Below are 25,602 nucleotides of genomic sequence, written 5' to 3'. Positions count from 1 at the left end.
CAATACTATACAATACTATACAATACTATACAATACTATACAATACTATACAATACTATACAATACTATACAGTACTATACAATACTATACAATACAATACAGTACTATACAATACTGTACAATACGATACAATACTATACAATACTATACAATACTATACAATACTATACAATACAGTACAATACAGTACAATACTATACAATACTATACAATACATTACAATACTATACAATACTTTACAATACTTTACAATAATATACACTATTATACAATACAGTACAATACTATACAATACTATACAATACTATACAATACTATACAATACTATACTATACAATACTATACAATACTATACAATACTATACAATACTATACTATACAATACAATACTTTACAATACTATACAATACATTACAATACATTACAATACAATACTATACAATACTATACAATAATATACAATACTATACAATACATTACAATACAATACAATATTATACAATACTTTACAATACTATACAATACTGTACAATACAGTACAATACAGTACAATACTATACAATACTATACAATACTATACAATACTATACAATACAGTACAATACAATACAATATTCATCTCCCAGTGTCTGTTGGAAAGCAGACTGAACCAGGTTTTCATCTAGGATGCTCTATTCCATTTATCTTTTCTCTTTCTTTCCCCTTAGAGCCTCATTACAAACTAAATGCATATTTGGGAATATTTTATTCTGTAGAGGCTTCCTACTTTTCACTCTGTCATTTAGGTTAGTATTGTGGAGTAACTACAATGTTGTTGATCCATCCTCAGTTTTCTCCTATCACAACCATTAAACTATGGAACTGTTTTTAAAGGCACCATTGGCTTCATGGTGAAATCCCTGAGCAGTTTCCTTCCTCTCCGGCAACTGAGTTAGGAAGGACGCCTGTATCTTTGTAGTGACTGGGTGTATTGATACTCCATCCAAAGTGTAATTAATAACTTCACCATGCTCAAAGAGATATTTAATGTCTGCTTTTTTTTTTTTACCCATCTACCAATAGCTGCCCTTCTTTGCGAGGCATTGGAAAACCCCCCTGGTCTTTGTGGTTGAATCTGTGGTTGAATCTGTGGTTGAATCTGTGAATTCACTGCTTGACTGAGGGTCCTTACAAATAATTGTATGTGTGGGGTACAGAGATGAGGTAGTCATTCAAAAAGTATGTTAAACACTGTTATTGCACACAGAGTGAATCCATGTGACTTGTTAAGCACATTTTTACTCCTGAACATACACTACATGACCAGTAGTATGTGGACACCTGCTCGTCAAACATCTCATTCCAAAATCCTGGGCATTAATATGGAGTTGGTCCCCCCTTTGCTGCTATAACAGCCTCCACTCTTCTGGGAAGGATTTCCACTAGATGTTGGAACATTACTGCAGGGACTTGCTTCCATTCAGCCAGAAGAGCATTAGTGAGGTCAGGCACTGATGTTGGGCGATTAGGCCTGGCTCGCAGTCGGCGTTCCAATTCATCCCAAAGGCGTTCGATGGGATTGAGGTCAGGGTACTATGCAGGCCAGTCAAGTTCTTCCACACCGATCTCGACAAACCATTTCTGTATGGACCTCGCTTTCTGCACAGGGGCAGTGTCATGCTGAAACAGGAAAGGGCCTTCCCCAAACTGTTGCCACGAAGTTGGAAGCACAGAATCGCCTAGAATGTAATTATATGCTGGAGCGTTAAGATTTCCCTTCACTGGAACTAAAGGGCCTAGCCCGAGCCATGAAAAACAGCCCCAGACCACTATTCCTTCTCCACCAAACTTTAAGTTGGCACTATGAATTGGGTGTTTTCCTGGCATCCCAATTCGTCCGTCGGACTGGATTCGTCCGTCGGACTGCCAGATGGTGAAGTTTGATTCATCACTCCAGAGAACGCATTTCCACTGCTCCAGAGTCCAATGGCGGCGAGCTTTACACCACTCCAGCCGACACTTGGCATTGTGCATGGTGATCTTAGGCTTGTGTGCGGCTGCTCGGCCATGGAAACCCATTTCATGAATCTCCCGACGAACAGTTATTGTGCTGACGTTGCTTCCAGAGGCAGTTTGGAACTCGATAGTGAGGAGGACAGAGGACTTTTACGCACTACGCGCTTCAGCACTCAGCGGTCCCGTTCTGTGAGCTTGTGTGGCCTACCACTTTTCGGCTGAGCCGTTGTTGCTCCTAGACGTTTCCACTTCACAATAACAGCCCTTACAGTTGACCGGGGGCAGCTCTAGCAGGGCAGAAACTTGACGAACTGACTTGTTGGAAAGGTGGCATCCTACAACGGTGCCACGTTGAACGTCACTGGGCTCTTCAGTAAGGCCATTCTGCTGCCAATGTTTGAGATTACATGGCTGTGTGCTTGATTTCATACACCTGTCAGCAACGGGTGCGGCTGAAATAGCCGAATCCACTCATTTGAAGGGGAGTCCATTTACTTTTGTATGTATAGTGGATTTAGGCATAATTCCACTATTACACTATGAGGGTATTGTGTGTAGGCCAGTGACACAACATCTCAATGTCATCCATTTTAAATTCAGGCTGTAACACAACAAAATGTGGAAAAAGACAAGGGGTGTGAATACTTTCTGAAGGCACTGCAGAGTTATCTAGAGTCCTGTCCTTGTACATCAAGCTGTCTCACGCTACAGAAACAGGAGATAGGCTCCTGCCCTATGGGCCGTTCTGGCTCGGACAAGGCTTACTTACGAGGACTTGACAAGTGGTGTCCCCCACAGGTTCGACTCTAGGGTCCTAATGCTTTTCACCAAATACAGCGTCCTGGGGAACTACGCTGAGTGTACAAAACATTATGAACGCCTTCGTAATATTGCGTTCCACCCCCTTTTGCCCTCAGAACAGCCTCAATTCGTCGGGGCACGGACTCTACAAGGTGTCGAAAGCGTTCCACAGGGATGCTGGCCCATGTTGACTCCAATGCTTCCCTCAGTGTCAAGTTGGCTGGATGTCCTTTTGGGGGGGGGGGGTGGACTATTCTTGATACACACGGGGAAACTGTTGAGTGTGAAAATCTCAGCAGCGTTGCAGCTCTTGACACAAACCGGTGCTCCTGGCCCCTACTACCATACCCCGTTCAAAGGCACTTACATCTTTTGTCTTGACCGTTCACCCTCTGAATGGCACACATACACAATCCATGACTCAATTATCTCAAGGCTTAAAAATCCTTCTTTAACCTGTCTCCTCCCCTTCACCTACACTGATTGAAGTGGATTTAACAGGTGACATCAATAAGGGATCATGGCTTTCACCTGGATTCACCTGGCCAGTCTATGTCATGGAAAGAGCAGGTGTTCCTAATGTTTTGTCTACTCAGTGTATATCTGTTTCTACCTACTCTAGTACAATGCATTGGTCCCGTTTCAATCTAATGTTGTGAATGTTTGTTTGTCCCATGTCAGTGGGGATCCTCAGTGTACCTGTGTTACAAGAAGTCACTGGCTAAAACCAACACAATCGCATATAACGCAGGTAAAGTACTTGGATTCTCTATTGAACGGACAGTGTGATAGGACAGAATATTGAACGGACAGTGTGATAGGACAGAATATTGAACAGACAGTGTGATAGGACAGAATATTGAACGGACAGTGTGATAGGACAGAATATTGAACGGACAGTGTGATAGGGCAGAATATTGAACAGACAGTGTGATAGGACAGAATATTGAACGGACAGTGTGATAGGACAGAATATTGAACGGACAGTGTGATAGGACAGAATATTGAACGGACAGTGTGATAGGACAGAATATTGAACGGACAGTGTGATAGGACAGAATATTGAACGGACAGTGTGATAGGACAGAATATTGAACGGACAGTGTGATAGGACAGAATATTGAACGGACAGTGTGATAGGACAGAATATTGAACGGACAGTGTGATAGGACAGAATATTGAACGGACAGTGTGATAGGACAGAATATTGAACGGACAGTGTGATAGGACAGAATATTGAACGGACAGTGTGATAGGACAGAATATTGCGAGTCAATTTTTTACTACTGTATCATTCTGAACAGACAGCTGTTGGTTAATCATGTTGGGTTGAAAAATGTACAGACACTATTTGACACTATTGAACACTATTGAACACTATTGGACACTATTGGACACTATTGGACACTATTGGACACTATTGGACACTATTGGACACTATTGAACATATTGAACACTATTGGACACTATTTGACACTATTGGACACTATTGGACACTATTAGACACTATTGAACACTATTGGACACTACTCCTGAGTGGTGCAGTCGTCTAAGGCACTGCATCGCAGTGCTAACTGTGCCACTAGAGATCCTGGTTCGAATCCAGGCTCTGTCGCAGCCGGCCGCGACCGGGAGACTCATGGGTGGCGCACAATTGGCCCAGCGTCGTCCAAGGTAGGGGAGGGAATGGCCGGCAGGGATGTAGCTCAGTTGATAGAGCATGGCGTTTGCAACACCAGGGTTGTGGGTTCGATTCCCACGGGGGGCCAGTATAAAAAAAAAAAATTGTATTCACTAACTGTAAGTCGCTCTGGATAAGAGCGTCTGCTAAATGACTAAAATGTAAATGTATTGGACACTACTGGACACTACTGGACACTCCAGCCCTAACCCTAAACACAAGGATAATATATTAGCAGTGGTAGTCCTGTGTAGCTCAGTTGGTAGAGCATGAAGCTTGCAATGCCAGGGTTGTGGGTTCGTTTCCCATGGGGGGCCAGTATGAAAAATAAATAAAAAAATGTATGCACTCACTAACTGTAAGTCGCTCTGGATAAGAGTGTCTGCTAAAATGTAAAAATTTTGAAAAAGTACCCAATTGTCATACTTGAGTAAAAGTAAATATACCTTAATAGAAAATGACTCAAGTGAAAGTCACCCAGTAAAATACTACTTGAGTAAAAGTCTTTGATACTAATGTATCATCATGTAAAAGTACATTTAATTGCTAAAATATACTTAAGTATCAAAAGTAAAAGTATAAATCATTTCAAATTCCTTAAATTAAGCAAAGCAGACGGCGCCATTTTCTCGTTACACTCAGACATAATTTACAAAGGAAGCATTTGTTTGGTGAATCCGCCAGATCAGAGGCAGTAGGGATGACCAGGGATGTTCTCTTGATAAGTGTGTGAATTGGACCATTTTCCTGTCCTGCTAAGCATTCAAAATGTAACGAGTACTTTTGGGTGTCAGGGAAAATGTATGGAGTAAAAAGTATATTATTTTCTTTAGGAATGTAGTGAAGTAAAAGTAAAAGTTGTCCAAAATTTAAATAGTAAAGTAAAGTACAGATACCCCCAAAAAACTACTTAAGTAGTACTTTCAAGTATTTTTATTTAAGTACTTTACACCACTGTCTAGTAGTGATTGGATAAGTGCTGTGAAGACAGTGTACTGCAGGGTTCTTCAATTCCGGTCCTGGAGGGCCGAAAACACTTCTGTTTTTTATTTCTACCTGGTAGTTAATTGCACTCACCTGGTGTCCCGGGTCTGAATTAGCCCCTGATTAGAAGGAGAGGATGAAAAACAGAGGTGTTTCGGCCCTCCAGGACCGGAATTGAAGAACCCTGGTGTACTGTGTGCTTCTATCATGCAAATCTAATTAGAACATATTATATCTGTTTTCTCTCTCTAGGTCTGTTGTGTAGGTACCCAGAGGAGGATGATGAGTCTTTCCCGCTGCCGGAGTCTGTTCCTCTGTTCTGTCTGCCCATGGGAGCTAGCATCGAGTTCTGGCCAGCTCACAGCAAACACTCCATGCCCGTCTTCTCTACCTTTGTACTGACTGGGGCCTCTGGGGACAAGGTGGGGACAAACACACACACACACACACACAAACACACACACACACACACACACACACACACACACACACACACACACACACACACACACACACACACACACACACAAACACACACACACACACACACACACACACACACACACACACACACACAAAAGAGGAGGTTGGTAGGAGAAGCTGTACAGTATATACCTGTAATAAGTATTCACCTCCCTTGGCATTTTTCCTATTTTGTTGCCTTACAACCTAGAATTAAAATGATTTTTTGGGGGGGGTTTGTATCATTTTTTATTGTATTTTTTTTTTATTTATTTTTTTCAGTATTTTACCCCCTTTTCTCCCCAATTTCGTGGTATCCAATTGGTAGTTATAGTCTTGTCCCACCGCTGCAACTCCCGTACGGACACGGGAGAAAGCGAAGGCCTAGAGTCGTGCGTCCTCTGAAACACAACTCAACCGAGCCGCACTGCTTCTTGACACGGTGCCCGCTTAACCCGGAAGCCAGCCGCACCAATGTGTCGGAGGAAACACCGTACACCTGGCGACCGAGTCAGCGTGCACTGCGCCTGGCTCGCCACAGGAGTCGCTAGTGCACGATGGGACAAGAACATCCCTGCCGGCCAAACCCTCCCCTACCCTGGGCGATGCTGGACCAATTGTGCGCCGCCGCTGTATTTAGAGCCATCCATCATTCCTTCAATTCTGACCAGTTTCCCAGTCCCTGCTGATTAAAAACATGGCGTTTAAAAACATAGCGTTTTCCTTGATGGCCAAAAAGCTCAGTTTTAGTCTCATCTGACCAGAGTACCTTCTTCCATATGTTTGGGGAGTCTCCCACATGCCTTTTGGTGAACACCAAACGTGTTTGCTTATTTATTTCTTTAAGCAATGGCTTTTTTCTGGCCACTCTTCCGTAAAGCCCAGCTCTGTGGAGTGTACGGCTTAAAGTGGTCCTATGGACAGATACTCCAATCTCCGCTGTGGAGCTTTGCAGCTCCTTCAGGGTTATCTTTGGTCTCTTTGTTGCCTCTCTGATTAATGCCCTCCTTGCCTGGTCCGTGAGTTTTGGTGGGCGGCCCTCTCTTGGCAGGTTTGTTGTGGTGCCATATTCTTTCTATTTTTTAATAATGGATTTAATGGTGCTCCGTGGGATGTTCAAAGTTTAGGATATTTTTTTATAACCCAACCCTGATCTGTACTTCTCCACAACTTTGTCCCTGACCTGTTTGGAGAGCTCCTTGGTCTTCATGGTGCCGCTTGCTTGGTGGTGTTGCAGACTCTGGGGCTCTGCTCTGCTCTACTTTACTTGACTCTGTCTCTACTCTACTCTACTCTACTCTACTCTGTCTCTACTCTGTCTCTACTCTACTCTGTCTCTACTCTACTCTACTCTACTCTACTCTACTCTACTCTACTCTACTCTACTCTGTCTCTACTCTTCTCTACTCTACTCTACTCTACTCTACTCTACTCTACTCTACTCTACTCTACTCTACTCTGTCTCTACTCTACTCTACTCTACTCTACTCTGTCTCTACTCTACTCTACTCTGTCTCTACTCTACTCTACTCTACTCTGTCTCTACTCTTCTCTACTCTACTCTACTCTGCTCTACTCTACTCTACTCTACTCTGCTCTACTCTACTCTGTCTCTACTCTACTCTACTCTGCTCTACTCTACTCTACTCTACTCTGCTCTACTCTACTCTGTCTCTACTCTACTCTACTCTGTCTCTACTCTACTCTACTCTACTCTACTCTACTCTACTCTACTCTACTCTGCTCTACTCTACTCTGTCTCTACTCTACTCTACTCTGTCTCTACTCTACTCTACTCTACTCTGCTCTACTCTACTCTACTCTACTCTACTCTACTCTACTCTACTCTACTCTGCTCTACTCTACTCTGTCTCTACTCTACTCTACTCTGTCTCTATTCTACTCTACTCTGTCTCTACTCTACTCTACTCTGTCTCTACTCTACTCTACTCTACTCTACTGTCTCTACTCTACTCTGCTCTGATTCCTCACAACCTCTCATTCTCCTTCGCAGGCTATTCTCCTGGCACTATCATGCCACTATATCATGTATTTATTTAGATTAAATAAATAATTGGTAAAGATTTACTTTGACTACATATCCATAACACATTTATTACACATATATAAGCATTTAATGAATGTGTTATACCAGGTCCCAACTGCATTATTAAATGTTAATTATATATATATATCAATAGCATATCTATAGCACATTAATGTCATGCTATGCAGTACTGAAGTTTTGCCTGTTTGACTGCCTTACGGGAGGGCATAGCTGGACTGTTTGTACTCGTCCATGTTCCCAGTCACCTTGCCGTGGTTAAATGCGGTGGTTCGCGCTTTCAGTTTTGCGCGAATGATGCCATCTATCTGACGAGTTACGAAAGAGTTATGATATGACCCTCAACTACACGATTTGATCCGTAAAATGTACCCTGAGGATTCAACCCTGTGGGGATGTTCATGCACCATAGACCTCAGTGAGAAGAAGGAGAAGAAGAAGAAGAAGAAGAAGAAGAAGAAGAAGAAGAAGAAGAAGAAGAAGAAGAAGAAGAGTCATAGACCTCAGTAAGAAGAAGAAGAAGAAGAAGAAGAAGAAGAAGAAGAAGAAGAAGAGCAATAGACCTCAGTGAGAAGAAGAAGCTGAAGGTAAGTCACGGGCCTAGACCGGCCGGTGGGGTGAAATGGGGCTGCTGCAGTCTATACTGTATATCAGCATCATTTCCTAAACATGGTTTGGCCTTTTGGCTTATTCACTAAGACTGGTATGACAGAAGCATACTAAGACTGGTATGACAGAAGCACACTAAGACTGGTATGACAGAAGCACACTAAGACTGGTATGACAGAAGCACACTAAGACTGGTATGACAGAAGCACACTAAGACTGGTATGACAGAAGCACACTAAGACTGGTATGACAGAAGCACACTAAGACTGGTATGACAGAAGCACACTAAGACTGGTATGACAGAAGCACACTAAGACTGGTATGACAGAAGCACACTAAGACTGGTATGACAGAAGCACACTAAGACTGGTATGACAGAAGCACACTAAGACTGGTATGACAGAAGCACACTAAGACTGGTATGACAGAAGCACACTAAGACTGGTATGACAGAAGCACACTAAGACTGGTATGACAGAAGCACACTAAGACTGGTATGACAGAAGCACACTAAGACTGGTATGACAGAAGCACACTAAGACTGGTATGACAGAAGCACACTAAGACTGGTATGACAGAAGCACACTAAGACTGGTATGACAGAAGCACACTAAGACTGGTATGACAGAAGCACACTAAGACTGGTATGACAGAAGCACACTAAGACTGGTATGACAGAAGCACACTAAGACTGGTATGACAGAAGCACACTAAGACTGGTATGACAGAAGCACACTAAGACTGGTATGACAGAAGCACACTAAGACTGGTATGACAGAAGCACACTAAGACTGGTATGACAGAAGCACACTAAGACTGGTATGACAGAAGCACACTAAGACTGGTATGACAGAAGCACACTAAGACTGGTATGACAGAAGCACACTAAGACTGGTATGACAGAAGCACACTTTTGAGAACAGCCATAATGATGACTACACTGTCATTGTAATGATGCATCTATTAAGAAACCTAAATATGAGCTCTTGCATAGCATGACATGAATGTGCTATAGATATGCTATGGATATAATTAATTAACCTGGGACCTTTTTATAACGCGTTCATTAAATACTTATAGATGTGTAACAAATGAGTTATGGATATGTAGTCAAGGTAAATCATTACCATAGAACTAATAGGGTATTCTGTGATGTGAGTTTGTGGGGATTTGGCGATATGTTACTTACTGTTGTGTGTTTTTTTGTGTGTGTGTGTGTGTGTGTGTGTGTGTGTGTGTGTGTGTGTGTGTGTGTGTGTGTGTGTGTGTGTGTGTTTGTCTGTGTGTGTGTGTGTGTGTGTGTGTGTGTGTGTGTGTGTGTGTGTGTGTGTGTTTGTCTACCTCTCTCCAGGTGTATGGAGCAGCCATTCAGTTCTATGAGCCGTACCCAGAGGACCACCTGAGTGACAGACAGCGTTCTCTCCTGGGGCTACCGGGCACGTGCAATAGCAGCAAAGGGACAAAGAGCGTTCATGCTAACAAGAGTATCTGTTTGCTGTCACACTGGCCCTTCTTTGACTCGTTCAGGAACTTCCTGACGTTCCTCTACAGATACTCCATCTCTGGACCACACGCTCTGCCTATAGAGAAGTGAGGAATGCACACACGCACACACGCACACACGCACGCAGGCACACGGCCACACACACATTCACGCACGCACACACGAACACACACACACGAACACACACACACACACACACACATACTCTACAAGCTTTCATTTCATTTCCCAAAACCATCTCATTTTCAAGTGTCAAAAAAACAATTAAACAAACAATACTTAGTAACAATAATACAATGGGAACTACTGTCTGATAATAATAACAATGAACATTATTACATTAACAGCATAAAAAAGTTGTTGTACAACTACTAATAGGCCTACAACTAATAAAACTACTGCTAAAACTACTAATACAACTAATAAAAACTACTGCTACAACTACTAATACAACTAATAAAACTACTGCTAAAACTACTAATACAACTAATAAAACTACTGCTAAAACTACTAATACAACTAATAGAAACTACTGCTACAACTACTAATAGAACTAATAGAAACTACTGCTACAACTACTAATAGAACTAATAGAAACTACTGCTACAACTACTAATAGAACTAATAAAAACTACTGCTACAACTACTAATAGAACTAATAAAAACTACTGCTACAACTACTAATACAACTAATAAAACTACTGCTAAAACTACTAATACAACTAATAAAACTACTGCTACAACTACTAATACAACTAATAAAAACTACTGCTACAACTACTAATACAACTAATAAAACTACTAATACAACTAATAGAAACTACTGCTACAACTACTAATACAACAAATAAAAACTACTGCTACAACTACTAATACAACAAATAAAAACTACTGCTACAACTACTAATACAACTAATAAAACTACTGCTACAACTACTAATACAACTAATAAAACTAAGTATTATAAATATATATACATACATATTTACTAATATCTCCACATGGTGATGTTTCTATTAGTTAAAAATAGTCACCATAATCTATATAGTAACCCAAGCTTATAGTTAATCGTTTTTCTAATATAATCAATATGCTTTCCAAAAGATAATTCAGAATCTATCTTCAAACCCAGATCCAGAATTTAGAAATTGCCAGCTGTGGAGTTTATTCTTTGCCGCGTACCAAACAACATGATATAGGACTTTGCTTGATCTCAAACCAAATGATTTGCTAGAAAGCATAGTTGTAAAGTGTTAAATTCATCTTGGAGAGTTGCAAAATAATAATTATTAATATTTATTATTATTAAAATAATTAATAAAGGGATACTTTGGGATTTTGGCAATGAGGCCTATTTATCTACTTCCCCGGAGTCAGATGAACCGGTGGAAACCATTTGAGGTAGTTTCCAGAGTCAGATGAACCGGTGGATACCATTTGAGGTAGTTTCCAGAGTCAGATGAACCGGTGGATACCATTTGAGGTAGTTTCCAGAGTCAGATGAACCGGTGGACACCATTTGAGGTAGTTTCCAGTCAGATGAACCGGTGGATACCATTTGAGGTAGTTTCCAGAGTCAGTAGAAACCGGTGGATACCATTTGAGGTAGTTTCCAGAGTCAGATGAACTGGTGGATACCATTTGAGGTAGTTTCCAGAGTCAGATGAACCGGTGGATACCATTTGAGGTAGTTTCCAGAGTCAGATGAACTGGTGGACACCATTTGAGGTAGTTTCCAGAGTCAGATGAACCGGTGGATACCATTTGAGGTAGTTTCCAGAGTCAGATGAACTGGTGGACACCATTTGAGGTAGTTTCCAGAGTCAGATGAACTGGTGGATACCATTTGAGGTAGTTTCCAGAGTCAGATGAACCGGTGGATACCATTTGAGGTAGTTTCCAGAGTCAGATGAACCGGTGGATACCATTTGAGGTAGTTTCCAGAGTCAGATGAACCGGTGGATACCATTTGAGGTAGTTTCCAGTCAGATGAACCGGTGGACACCATTTGAGGTAGTTTCCAGAGTCAGATGAACCGGTGGATACCATTTGAGGTAGTTTCCAGTCAGATGAACCGGTGGACACCATTTGAGGTAGTTTCCAGAGTCAGATGAACCGGTGGATACCATTTGAGGTAGTTTCCAGAGTCAGATGAACTGGTGGACACCATTTGAGGTAGTTTCCAGTCAGATGAACCGGTGGATACCATTTGAGGTAGTTTCCAGAGTCAGATGAACCGGTGGATACCATTTGAGGTAGTTTCCAGAGTCAGATGAACTGGTGGACATCATTTGAGGTAGTTTCCAGAGTCAGATGAACCAGTGGACACCATTTGAGGTAGTTTCCAGAGTCAGATGAACCAGTGGACACCATTTGAGGTAGTTTCCAGAGTCAGATGAACCGGTGGATACCATTTGAGGTAGTTTCCAGAGTCAGATGAACCGGTGGATACCATTTGAGGTAGTTTCCAGAGTCAGATGAACCGGTGGATACCATTTGAGGTAGTTTCCAGTCAGATGAACCGGTGGATACCATTTGAGGTAGTTTCCAGAGTCAGATGAACCGGTGGACACCATTTGAGGTAGTTTCCAGAGTCAGATGAACCGGTGGACACCATTTGAGGTAGTTTCCAGAGTCAGATGAACCGGTGGACACCATTTGAGGTAGTTTCCAGAGTCAGATGAACTGGTGGATACCATTTGAGGTAGTTTCCAGAGTCAGATGAACCGGTGGATACCATTTGAGGTAGTTTCCAGAGTCAGATGAACCGGTGGATACCATTTGAGGTAGTTTCCAGAGTCAGATGAACCGGTGGATACCATTTGAGGTAGTTTCCAGAGTCAGATGAACCGGTGGATACCATTTGAGGTAGTTTCCAGAGTCAGATGAACCGGTGGACACCATTTGAGGTAGTTTCCAGAGTCAGATGAACCGGTGGATACCATTTGAGGTAGTTTCCAGTCAGATGAACCGGTGGATACCATTTGAGGTAGTTTCCAGAGTCAGATGAACTGGTGGATACCATTTGAGGTAGTTTCCAGAGTCAGATGAACTGGTGGATACCATTTGAGGTAGTTTCCAGAGTCAGATGAACTGGTGGACACCATTTGAGGTAGTTTCCAGTCAGATGAACCGGTGGACACCATTTGAGGTAGTTTCCAGAGTCAGATGAACCGGTGGATACCATTTGAGGTAGTTTCCAGAGTCAGATGAACCGGTGGACACCATTTGAGGTAGTTTCCAGAGTCAGATGAACCGGTGGACACCATTTGAGGTAGTTTCCAGAGTCAGATGAACTGGTGGATACCATTTGAGGTAGTTTCCAGAGTCAGATGAACCGGTGGATACCATTTGAGGTAGTTTCCAGAGTCAGATGAACCGGTGGATACCATTTGAGGTAGTTTCCAGAGTCAGATGAACCGGTGGATACCATTTGAGGTAGTTTCCAGAGTCAGATGAACCGGTGGATACCATTTGAGGTAGTTTCCAGAGTCAGATGAACCGGTGGACACCATTTGAGGTAGTTTCCAGAGTCAGATGAACCGGTGGATACCATTTGAGGTAGTTTCCAGTCAGATGAACCGGTGGATACCATTTGAGGTAGTTTCCAGAGTCAGATGAACCGGTGGATACCATTTGAGGTAGTTTCCAGAATCAGATGAACTGGTGGATATAGACATCGCCGAAGTCAAGGATCGGTAGGATAGTCAGTTTTACGAGGGCATGTTTGGCAGCATGAGTGAAGGAGGCTTTGTTGCGAAATAGGAAGCCGATTCTAGATTTAACTTTGGATTGGAGATTCTTAATGTGAGTCTGGAAGGAGAGTTTACGGTCTAACCAGACACCTAGGTATTTGTAGTTGTCCACATACTCTAGGTCAGACACGTCGAGAGTAGTGATTCTAATCGGGTGGGCGGGTCCCAGCAGCGTTCGATTGAAGAGCATGCATTTAGTTTTACTAGTGTTTAAGAGCAGTTGGAGGCTACTGAAGGAGTGTTGTATGGCATTGAAGCTCGTTTGGAGGTTTGTTAACACAGTGTCCAATGAAGGGCCAGATGTATAAAAATGGTGTCGTCTGCGTAGAGGTGGATCTGAGAGTCACCAGCAGCAAGAGCGACATCATTGATATACACGGAGAAAAGAGTCGGCCCAAGAATTGAACCCTGTGGCACCCCCATAGAGACTGCCATAGGTCTAGACAACAGGCCCTCTGATTTGACACATTGAACTCTATCTGAGAAGTAGTTGGTGAACCAGGCGAGGCAGTCATTTGAGAAACCAAGGCTATTTAGTCTGCCAATAAGAATGCGGTGGTTGACAGAGTCGAAAGCCTTGGCCAGGTCGATGAAGACGGCTGCACAGTACTGTCTATTATCGATCGTGGTTATAATATCGTTTAGGACCTTGAGCGTGGCTGAAGTGCACCCATGACCAGCTCGGAAACCGGATTGCATAGCGGAGAAGGTACGGTGGGATTCGAAATGGTCGGTGATCTGTTTGTTAACTTGGCTTTCAAATACTTTCGAAAGGCAGGGCAGGATGGATATACAGTGGGGAAAAAAAGTATTTAGTCAGCCACCAATTGTGCAAGTTCTCCCACTTAAAAAGATGAGAGAGGCCTGTAATTTTCATCATAGGTACACGTCAACTATGACAGACAAATTGAGAAAAAAAAATCCAGAAAATCACATTGTAGGATTTTTAATGAATTTATTTGCAAATTATGGTGGAAAATAAGTATTTGGTCACCTACAAACAAGCAAGATTTCTGGCTCTCACAGACCTGTAACTTATTCTTTAAGAGGCTCCTCTGTCCTCCACTCATTACCTGTATTAATGGCACCTGTTTGAACTTGTTATCAGTATAAAAGACAGAACCAGGGGCTATATCTATTCTTAGTTCTGTATTTTTTGAATGGGGCATGTTTATTTAAGATTGAGAGGAAATTACTTTTAAAGAACAACCAGGCATCCTCTACTGACGGAATGAGATCTATATCCATCCAGGATACCTTGGCCAGGTCAATTAGGAAGGCCTGCTCGCTAAAGTGTTTTAGGGAGCGTTTGACAGTGATGAGGGGTGGTCGTTTGACCGCGGACCCGTTACGGACGCAGGCAATAAGGCAGTGATCGCTGAGATCCTGGTTGAAGACAGCGGAGGTGTATTTAGAGGGTAAGTTAGTCAGGATGATATCTATGAGGGTGCCCATGTTTACGGATTTAGGGTTGTACCTGGTAGGTTCGTTGATAATTTGTGTGAGATTGAGGGCATCCAGTTTAGATTGTAGGATGGCCGGGGTGTTAAGCATATCCCAATTTAGGTCACCAAGCAGTACGAACTCTGAGGATAGATGGGGGCAATCAGTTCACATATGGTGTCCAGGGCACAGCTGGGGGCTGAGGGGGTCTGTAGCAAGCGGCAACAGTGACAGACTTATTTCTGGAAAGGTCAAACTGTTTGGGCACAGACCTGGATAGTATCATAGAGCTCTGCAGGCTATCTCTACAGTAGATTGCAACTCCACCCCCTTTGGCAGTTCTATCTAGACAGAAAATGTTATAGTTGGGGAAGGACATTTCAGAATTTTTGGTGGCCTTTTGGTGGCCTATTATATACTGACCATACTGTCTATACACACCATTATATACTGTCTATACACACCATTATATACTGTCTATACACACCATTATATACTGTCTATACACGCCATTATATACTGTCAATACACACCATTATATACTGTCTATACACACCATTATATACTGTCTATACACACCATTATATACTGTCTATACACACCATTATATACTGTCTATACACACCATTATATACTGTCTATACACACCATTATATACTGTCTATACACACCATTATATACTGTCTATACACACCATTATATACTGTCTATACACACCATTATATACTGTCTATACACACCATTATATACTGTCTATACACACCATTATATACTGTCTATACACACCATTATATACTGTCTATACACACCATTATATACTGTCTATACACACCATTATATACTGTCTATACACACCATTATATACTGTCTATACACACCATTATATACTGTCTATACACACCATTATATACTGTCTATACACACCATTATATACTGTCTATACACACCATTATATACTGTCTATACACACCATTATATACTGTCTATACACACCATTATATACTGTCTATACACACCATTATATACTGTCTATACACACCATTATATACTGTCTATACACACCATTATATACTGTCTATACACACCATTATATACTGTCTATACACACCATTATATACTGTCTATACACACCATTATATACTGTCTATACACACCATTATATACTGTCCATACACACCATTATATACTGTCTATACACACCATTATATACTGTCTATACACACCATTATATACTGTCTATACACACCATTATATACTGTCTATACACGCCATTATATACTGTCCATACACACCATTATATACTGTCTATACACACCATTATATACTGTCTATACACACCATTATATACTGTCTATACACACCATTATATACTGTCTATACACACCATTATATACTGTCTATACACACCATTATATACTGTCTATACACACCATTATATACTGTCTATACACACCATTATATACTGTCCATACACACCATTATATACTGTCTATACACACCATTATATACTGTCTATACACACCATTATATACTGTCTATACACACCATTATATACTGTCTATACACACCATTATATACTGTCTATACACACCATTATATACTGTCTATACACACCATTATATACTGTCTATACACACCATTATATACTGTCTATACACACCATTATATACTGTCTATACTGTCTATACACACCATTATATACTGTCTATACACACCATTATATACTGTCTATATACACCATTATATACTGTCTATACACACCATTATATACTGTCTATACTGTCTATACACACCATTATATACTGTCTATACACACCATTATATACTGTCTATACACACCATTATATACTGTCTATACACACCATTATATACTGTCTATACTGTCTATTCACACCATTATATACTGTCTATACACACCATTATATACTGTCTATACACACCATTATATACTGTCTATACACACCATTATATACTGTCTATACACACCATTATATACTGTCTATACTGTCTATTCACACCATTATATACTGTCTATACACACCATTATATACTGTCTATACACACCATTATATACTGTCTATACACACTATTATATACTGTCCATACACACCATTATATACTGTCTATACACACCATTATATACTGTCTATACACACCATTATATACTGTCTATACACACCATTATATACTGTCTATACACACCATTATATACTGTCTATACACACCATTATATACTGTCTATACACACCATTATATACTGTCTATACACACCATTATATACTGTCTATACACACCATTATATACTGTCTATACACACCATTATATACTGTCTATACACACCATTATATACTGTCTATACACACCATTATATACTGTCCATACTGTCTATACACACCATTATATACTGTCTATACACACCATTATATACTGTCTATACACACCATTATATACTGTCTATACTGTCTATTCACACCATTATATACTGTCTATACACACCATTATATACTGTCTATACACACCATTATATACTGTCTATACACACCATTATATACTGTCTATACACACCATTATATACTGTCTATACTGTCTATTCACACCATTATATACTGTCTATACACACCATTATATACTGTCTATACACACCATTATATACTGTCTATACACACCATTATATACTGTCTATACACACCATTATATACTGTCTATACACACCATTATATACTGTCTATACACACCATTATATACTGTCTATACACACCATTATATACTGTCTATACTGTCTATACACACCATTATATACTGTCTATACACACCATTATATACTGTCTATATACACCATTATATACTGTCTATACACACCATTATATACTGTCTATACTGTCTATACACACCATTATATACTGTCTATACACACCATTATATACTGTCTATACACACCATTATATACTGTCTATACACACCATTATATACTGTCTATACACACCATTATATACTGTCTATACTGTCTATACACACCATTATATACTGTCTATACACACCATTATATACTGTCTATACACACCATTATATACTGTCTATACACACCATTATATACTGTCTATACACACCATTATATACTGTCTATACACACCATTATATACTGTCTATACACACCATTATATACTGTCTATACACACCATTATATACTGTCCATACACACCATTATATACTGTCTATACACACCATTATATACTGTCTATACACACCATTATATACTGTCTATACACACCATTATATACTGTCTATACTGTCTATACACACCATTATATACTGTCTATACACACCATTATATACTGTCTATACACACCATTATATACTGTCTATATACACCATTATATACTGTCTATACACACCATTATATACTGTCTATACTGTCTATACACACCATTATATACTGTCTATACACACCATTATATACTGTCTATACACACCATTATATACTGTCTATACACACCATTATATACTGTCTATACACACCATTATATACTGTCTATACTGTCTATTCACACCATTATATACTGTCTATACACACCATTATATACTGTCTATACACACCATTATATACTGTCTATACACACCATTATATACTGTCTATACACACCATTATATACTGTCTATACTGTCTATTCACACCATTATATACTGTCTATACACACCATTATATACTGTCTATACACACCATTATATACTGTCTATACACACTATTATATACTGTCCATACACACCATTATATACTGTCTATACACACCATTATATAATGTCCATACACACCATTATATACTGTCTATACACACCATTATATACTGTCTATACACACCATTATATACTGTCTATACACACCATTATATACTGTCTATACACACCATTATATACTGTCTATACACACCATTATATACTGTCTATACACACCATTATATACTGTCTATACACACCATTATATACTGTCCATACTGTCTATACACACCATTATATACTGTCTATACACACCATTATATACTGTCTATACACACCATTATATACTGTCTATACTGTCTATTCACACCATTATATACTGTCTATACACACCATTATATACTGTCTATACACACCATTATATACTGTCTATACACACCATTATATACTGTCTATACACACCATTATATACTGTCTATACTGTCTATTCACACCATTATATACTGTCTATACACACCATTATATACTGTCTATACACACCATTATATACTGTCTATACACACCATTATATACTGTCTATACACACCATTATATACTGTCTATACACACCATTATATACTGTCTATACACACCATTATATACTGTCTATACACACCATTATATACTGTCTATACACACCATTATATACTGTCTATACACACCATTATATACTGTCTATATACACCATTATATACTGTCTATACACACCATTATATACTGTCTATACTGTCTATACACACCATTATATACTGTCTATACACACCATTATATACTGTCTATACACACCATTATATACTGTCTATACACACCATTATATACTGTCTATACACACCATTATATACTGTCTATACTGTCTATACACACCATTATATACTGTCTATACACACCATTATATACTGTCTATACACACCATTATATACTGTCTATACACACCATTATATACTGTCTATACACACCATTATATACTGTCTATACACACCATTATATACTGTCTATACACACCATTATATACTGTCTATACACACCATTATATACTGTCCATACACACCATTATATACTGTCTATACACACCATTATATACTGTCTATACACACCATTATATACTGTCTATACACACCATTATATACTGTCTATACTGTCTATACACACCATTATATACTGTCTATACACACCATTATATACTGTCTATACACACCATTATATACTGTCTATACTGTCTATACACACCATTATATACTGTCTATACACACCACTATATACTGTCTATACACACCATTATATACTGTCTATACACACCATTATATACTGTCTATACACACCATTATATACTGTCTATACACACCATTATATACTGTCTATACACACCATTATATACTGTCTATACACACCATTATATACTGTCCATACACACCATTATATACTGTCTATACACACCATTATATACTGTCTATACACACCATTATATACTGTCTATACTGTCTATACACACCATTATATACTGTCTATACACACCATTATATACTGTCTATACACACCATTATATACTGTCTATACACACCATGATATACTGTCCATACACACCATTATATACTGTCTATACACACCATTATATACTGTCTATACACACCATTATATACTGTCTATACACACCATTATATACTGTCTATACACACCATTATATACTGTCCATACACACCATTATATACTGTCTATACACACCATTATATACTGTCTATACACACCATTATATACTGTCTATACACACCATTATATACTGTCTATACACACCATTATATACTGTCTATACACACCATTATATACTGTCCATACACACCATTATATACTGACTATACACACCATTATATACTGTCCATACACACCATTATATACTGACTATACACACCATTATATACTGTCTATACACACCATTATATACTGTCTATACACACCATTATATACTGTCTATACTGTCTATACACACCATTATATACTGTCTATACACACCATTATATACTGTCTATACACACCATTATATACTGTCTATACTGTCTATACACACCATTATATACTGTCTATACACACCACTATATACTGTCTATACACACCATTATATACTGTCTATACACACCATTATATACTGTCTATACACACCATTATATACTGTCTATACACACCATTATATACTGTCTATACACACCATTATATACTGTCTATACACACCATTATATACTGTCTATACACACCATTATATACTGTCTATACACACCATTATATACTGTCTATACACACCATTATATACTGTCTATACACACCATTATATACTGTCTATACTGTCTATACACACCATTATATACTGTCTATACACACCATTATATACTGTCTATACACACCATTATATACTGTCTATACTGTCTATACACACCATTATATACTGTCTATACACACCACTATATACTGTCTATACACACCATTATATACTGTCTATACACACCATTATATACTGCCTCTACACACCATTATATACTGTCTGTACACACCATTATATACTGTCCATACACACCATTATATACTGTCTATACACACCATTATATACTGTCCATACACACCATTATATACTGTCTATACACACCATTATATACTGTCTATACACACCATTATATACTGTCTATACACACCATTATATACTGTCTATACACACCATTATATACTGTCTATACACACCATTATATACTGTCTATACACACCATTATATACTGTCTATACACACCATTATATACTGTCTATACACACCATTATATACTGTCTATACACACCATTATATACTGTCTATACACACCATTATATACTGTCTATACACACCATTATATACTGTCTATACACACCATTATATACTGTCTATACACACCATTATATACTGTCTATACTGTCTATACACACCATTATATACTGTCTATACACACCATTATATACTGTCTATACACACCATTATATACTGTCTATACACACCATTATATACTGTCTATACACACCATTATATACTGTCTATACACACCATTATATACTGTCTATACTGTCTATACACACCATTATATACTGTCTATACACACCATTATATACTGTCTATACACACCATTATATACTGTCTATACACACCATTATATACTGTCTATACACACCATTATATACTGTCTATACACACCATTATATACTGTCTATACACACCATTATATACTGTCTATACACACCATTATATACTGTCTATACACACCATTATATACTGTCTATACACACCATTATATACTGTCCATACACACCATTATATACTGTCTATACACACCATTATATACTGTCTATACACACCATTATATACTGTCTATACACACCATTATATACTGTCTATACACACCATTATATACTGTCTATACACACCATTATATACTGTCCATACACACCATTATATACTGTCTATACACACCATTATATACTGTCTATACACACCATTATATACTGTTTATACACACCATTATATACTGTCTATACACACCATTATATACTGTCTATACACACCTAACCTGTCATGTCTCTGTCCAACAGACACATCTCCCACTTCATGCACAAAGTCCCGTTCCCCTCCTCACAGAGACCACGCATCCTACTACAGGTGAGAAAGAGTCTGTGCAAATATGAATGTGGTGTCTAACATTGCACAAATCCAATCAATATGACTTAACCATCTGATCATCTGTACAATGCTACTCCAATGCAGTCCGCCATTGTCTCTGCTTTAGATTGAGGTGTGAAATCACTGACTGTTTGATCTCATGTGTAATCTGGCTGTGTTGCCATAGCTACTGTAGGGTATTGAGCTCTGCCACCTTCCTGCTGATGTAAACTCTCTCTGCTCTACAGCTGTCTCCACATGATAGTCTGATGCTGAGCCAGCCTGTCTCCTCCCCTCTGCCTCTCAGGTAAGACAGACAGCCAGACAGCCAGACAGACAGACAGCCAGACAGCCAGACAGACAGGCAGACAGCCAGACAGCCAGCCAGACAGCCAGCCAGACAGACAGACAGCCAAACAGCCAGCCAGACAGACAGCCAGCCAGACAGCCAGCCAGACAGACAGCCAGACAGCCAGACAGACAGACAGCCAGCCAGCCAGACAGCCAGCCAGACAGACAGCCAGACAGCCAGACAGCCAGCCAGACAGACAGCCAGACAGCCAGCCAGACAGCCAAACAGCCAGCCAGACAGACAGACAGCCAGACAGACAGCCATACAGCCAGACAGACAGACAGCCAGACAGACAGACAGACAGACAGACAGACAGACAGACAGCAGCACACTCTTCACCGTGACCATAAGGGTTCACTGGTCACCGTGACAATAAGGGTTCACTGGTCACCGTGAACAACACAGCTACTTCTCTTCCCTTGTCTCTCAGTGGTGGTCGTCTTTCCACTCTGCTCCTAAATCTGGGTCCTAAGAATGCGACCACTCTGCTGGTGCTGGCTGTAACAGAACACAAGATCCTGGTCCACTCTCTCAGACCGGCCGTACTGACCAGCGTTACGGAGGCCCTGGTGTCGGTGAGTGTGTGCATGTGATCCCCATGAAAATGGAACCCATAACCTCAGCATTGCTAAAACCAGGCTCTTACCCACTGAGCCACAAAGGTCCACATCAGCACCACTTTAGCAGTACATCAGCTAATGCTGTCATATGGTTCTTCTACTGTAAAAAAAAAAATACGTTATGGGTTTGTAGTCCCAAAGGAGAACTTTAATTCCATTCCAAAGCAGAGTCCTAGTATGTGAGGGTATCCCATCAACTGTGAGAGAGAGTATCTGTCTCTAACTCCATCTCTTCCTCCCTCCAGATGATCTTCCCCTTCCATTGGCCGTGCCCGTACATCCCTCTGTGCCCTCTGGCCCTGGCGGACGTCCTCTCTGCCCCCTGCCCCTTCATCGTGGGCGTCGACTCGCGTTACTTTGATCTCTACGTGCCCCCGCCCGATGTCTGCTGCGTCGACCTGGACACCAACAACATATTACAGTAAGTCTGACCTCTGACCCTGGAACCTGAACCATGACCATGACGTCTGCTGTGTCGACAGTGAGTTATCTTTAACCCCTGACCTCTAGCTATGACCCTGACACTAACCCTTACGCAGACGTTTGCAGTGTCACAGTTAGTGTTTCCATGTTATTCAGACAGGCATGCAATGAGTAGGGAGACAGAGAGAGAGAGGCAGTGGTGTTACCCGCTAGACCAGCCTCAGTCACCTCTACCTACGACCTATGACCTCTACCAATACCAATCTCCCATGGGTGATCATTTACCCATAACCTCCCATCCTTAACCTCTTGTCTCTTTTGTTTGTTGTTGTGTTAATGACTCACTCAGGGAAAATATGTTATTGTCCATTTTCTTTTCCGAGGACAGAAATTCAACTATCACAATACAATTTTTCTATGTTGTGCTTAATTACAGTTTTTCCCCAACTGTTAACAAACGTTTGCTGAAACTACATCTCAGGTACTCAAAACTCAAAACACAAAAGTTAGCCAATTTCCCCAAACCCCACAGACATTTTGCAAAATGAAACACAGCTATCATAATCATGTACTCCCTGCTCAAAATGAAACACAGCTATCATAATCATGTACTCCCTGCTCAAAATGAAACACAGCTATCATAATCATGTACTCCCTGCTCAAAATGAAACACAGCTATCATAATCATGTACTCCCTGCTCAAAATGAAACACAGCTATCATAATCATGTACTCCCTGCTCAAAATGAAACACAGCTATCATAATCATGTGGTCCTCTGTAGCTCAGCTGGTAGAGCACGGCGCTTGTAACGCCAAGGTAGTGGGTTCGATCCCCGGGACCACCCATACACAAAAAAAATGTATGCACGCATGACTGTAAGTCGCTTTGGATAAAAGTGTCTGCTAAATGGATTATTATTATTATTATTATTATTATTATAATCATGTACTCCCTGCTCAAAATGAAACTCTGCATACAAATGAGACACACACACATCAAATTAATCTAACTTAGTGACAACTGAGATCACACTAATGTGACATATTCAAAACACTACTATCAGAACCTATTTCAGTGTAAAGACTAAGATGTTGTTGTTATGCTGTATATTGTTTGTGTGTACTCAAACAAATGCAAAAATGTAAGTTTTATATTTCAACATGACTCAATACATGTCAAACAGCACACTGTAGGCACACATACAATAAAAATGCAAACATACAGTGAATATATTTTGCAATATGCAAAGGAAGAAAAATAGTCCTGTTGAAGCGGGTGATTTGGACGGAGTCAGTCGCAGGAGGGTAAATCACAGAATAAATGGTTTATTCGGTAAGACAGCGGTACGCAGCAATGTGTAAAACACTACAGTGCGGTATTACGGCGCATTGGAGACAACAAGGCACACGGGTGAATATCCCGGCGATACAAAATACAAGGAGCTCCACCGAGCTTCTCTCTCCTCCACAATAAACAATCACACACAAAGACAAGG

At 39.8% G+C, this 25,602-nt stretch overlaps 1 protein-coding gene across 1 annotated transcript in view; it reads left to right on the top strand.

Moving 5' to 3' along the window:
• The window catches only part of LOC311116630 (C-myc promoter-binding protein-like), a gene marked incomplete at both ends in the record, with an annotated part of 29,295 nt that extends 5,191 nt beyond the window's left edge, over positions 1-24,104 (top strand). The window contains 7 exons of the mRNA XM_084191688.1: positions 3,479-3,548; positions 5,715-5,884; positions 9,950-10,188; positions 22,645-22,711; positions 22,960-23,018; positions 23,494-23,638; positions 23,929-24,104. Coding sequence (XP_084047814.1) covers positions 3,479-3,548; positions 5,715-5,884; positions 9,950-10,188; positions 22,645-22,711; positions 22,960-23,018; positions 23,494-23,638; positions 23,929-24,104 — 926 coding nt within the window. The remainder of the gene's footprint in view (positions 1-3,478; positions 3,549-5,714; positions 5,885-9,949; positions 10,189-22,644; positions 22,712-22,959; positions 23,019-23,493; positions 23,639-23,928) is intronic.
• Between the last annotated feature and the right edge of the window lie 1,498 nt (positions 24,105-25,602).

Source organism: Coregonus lavaretus (genome assembly GCF_964263955.1).
Source record: "Coregonus lavaretus genome assembly, contig: HAP1_SCAFFOLD_3355, whole genome shotgun sequence".
Lineage (NCBI taxonomy): Eukaryota > Metazoa > Chordata > Actinopteri > Salmoniformes > Salmonidae > Coregonus > Coregonus lavaretus.
This window is presented reverse-complemented; position numbering and strand designations above follow the sequence as displayed.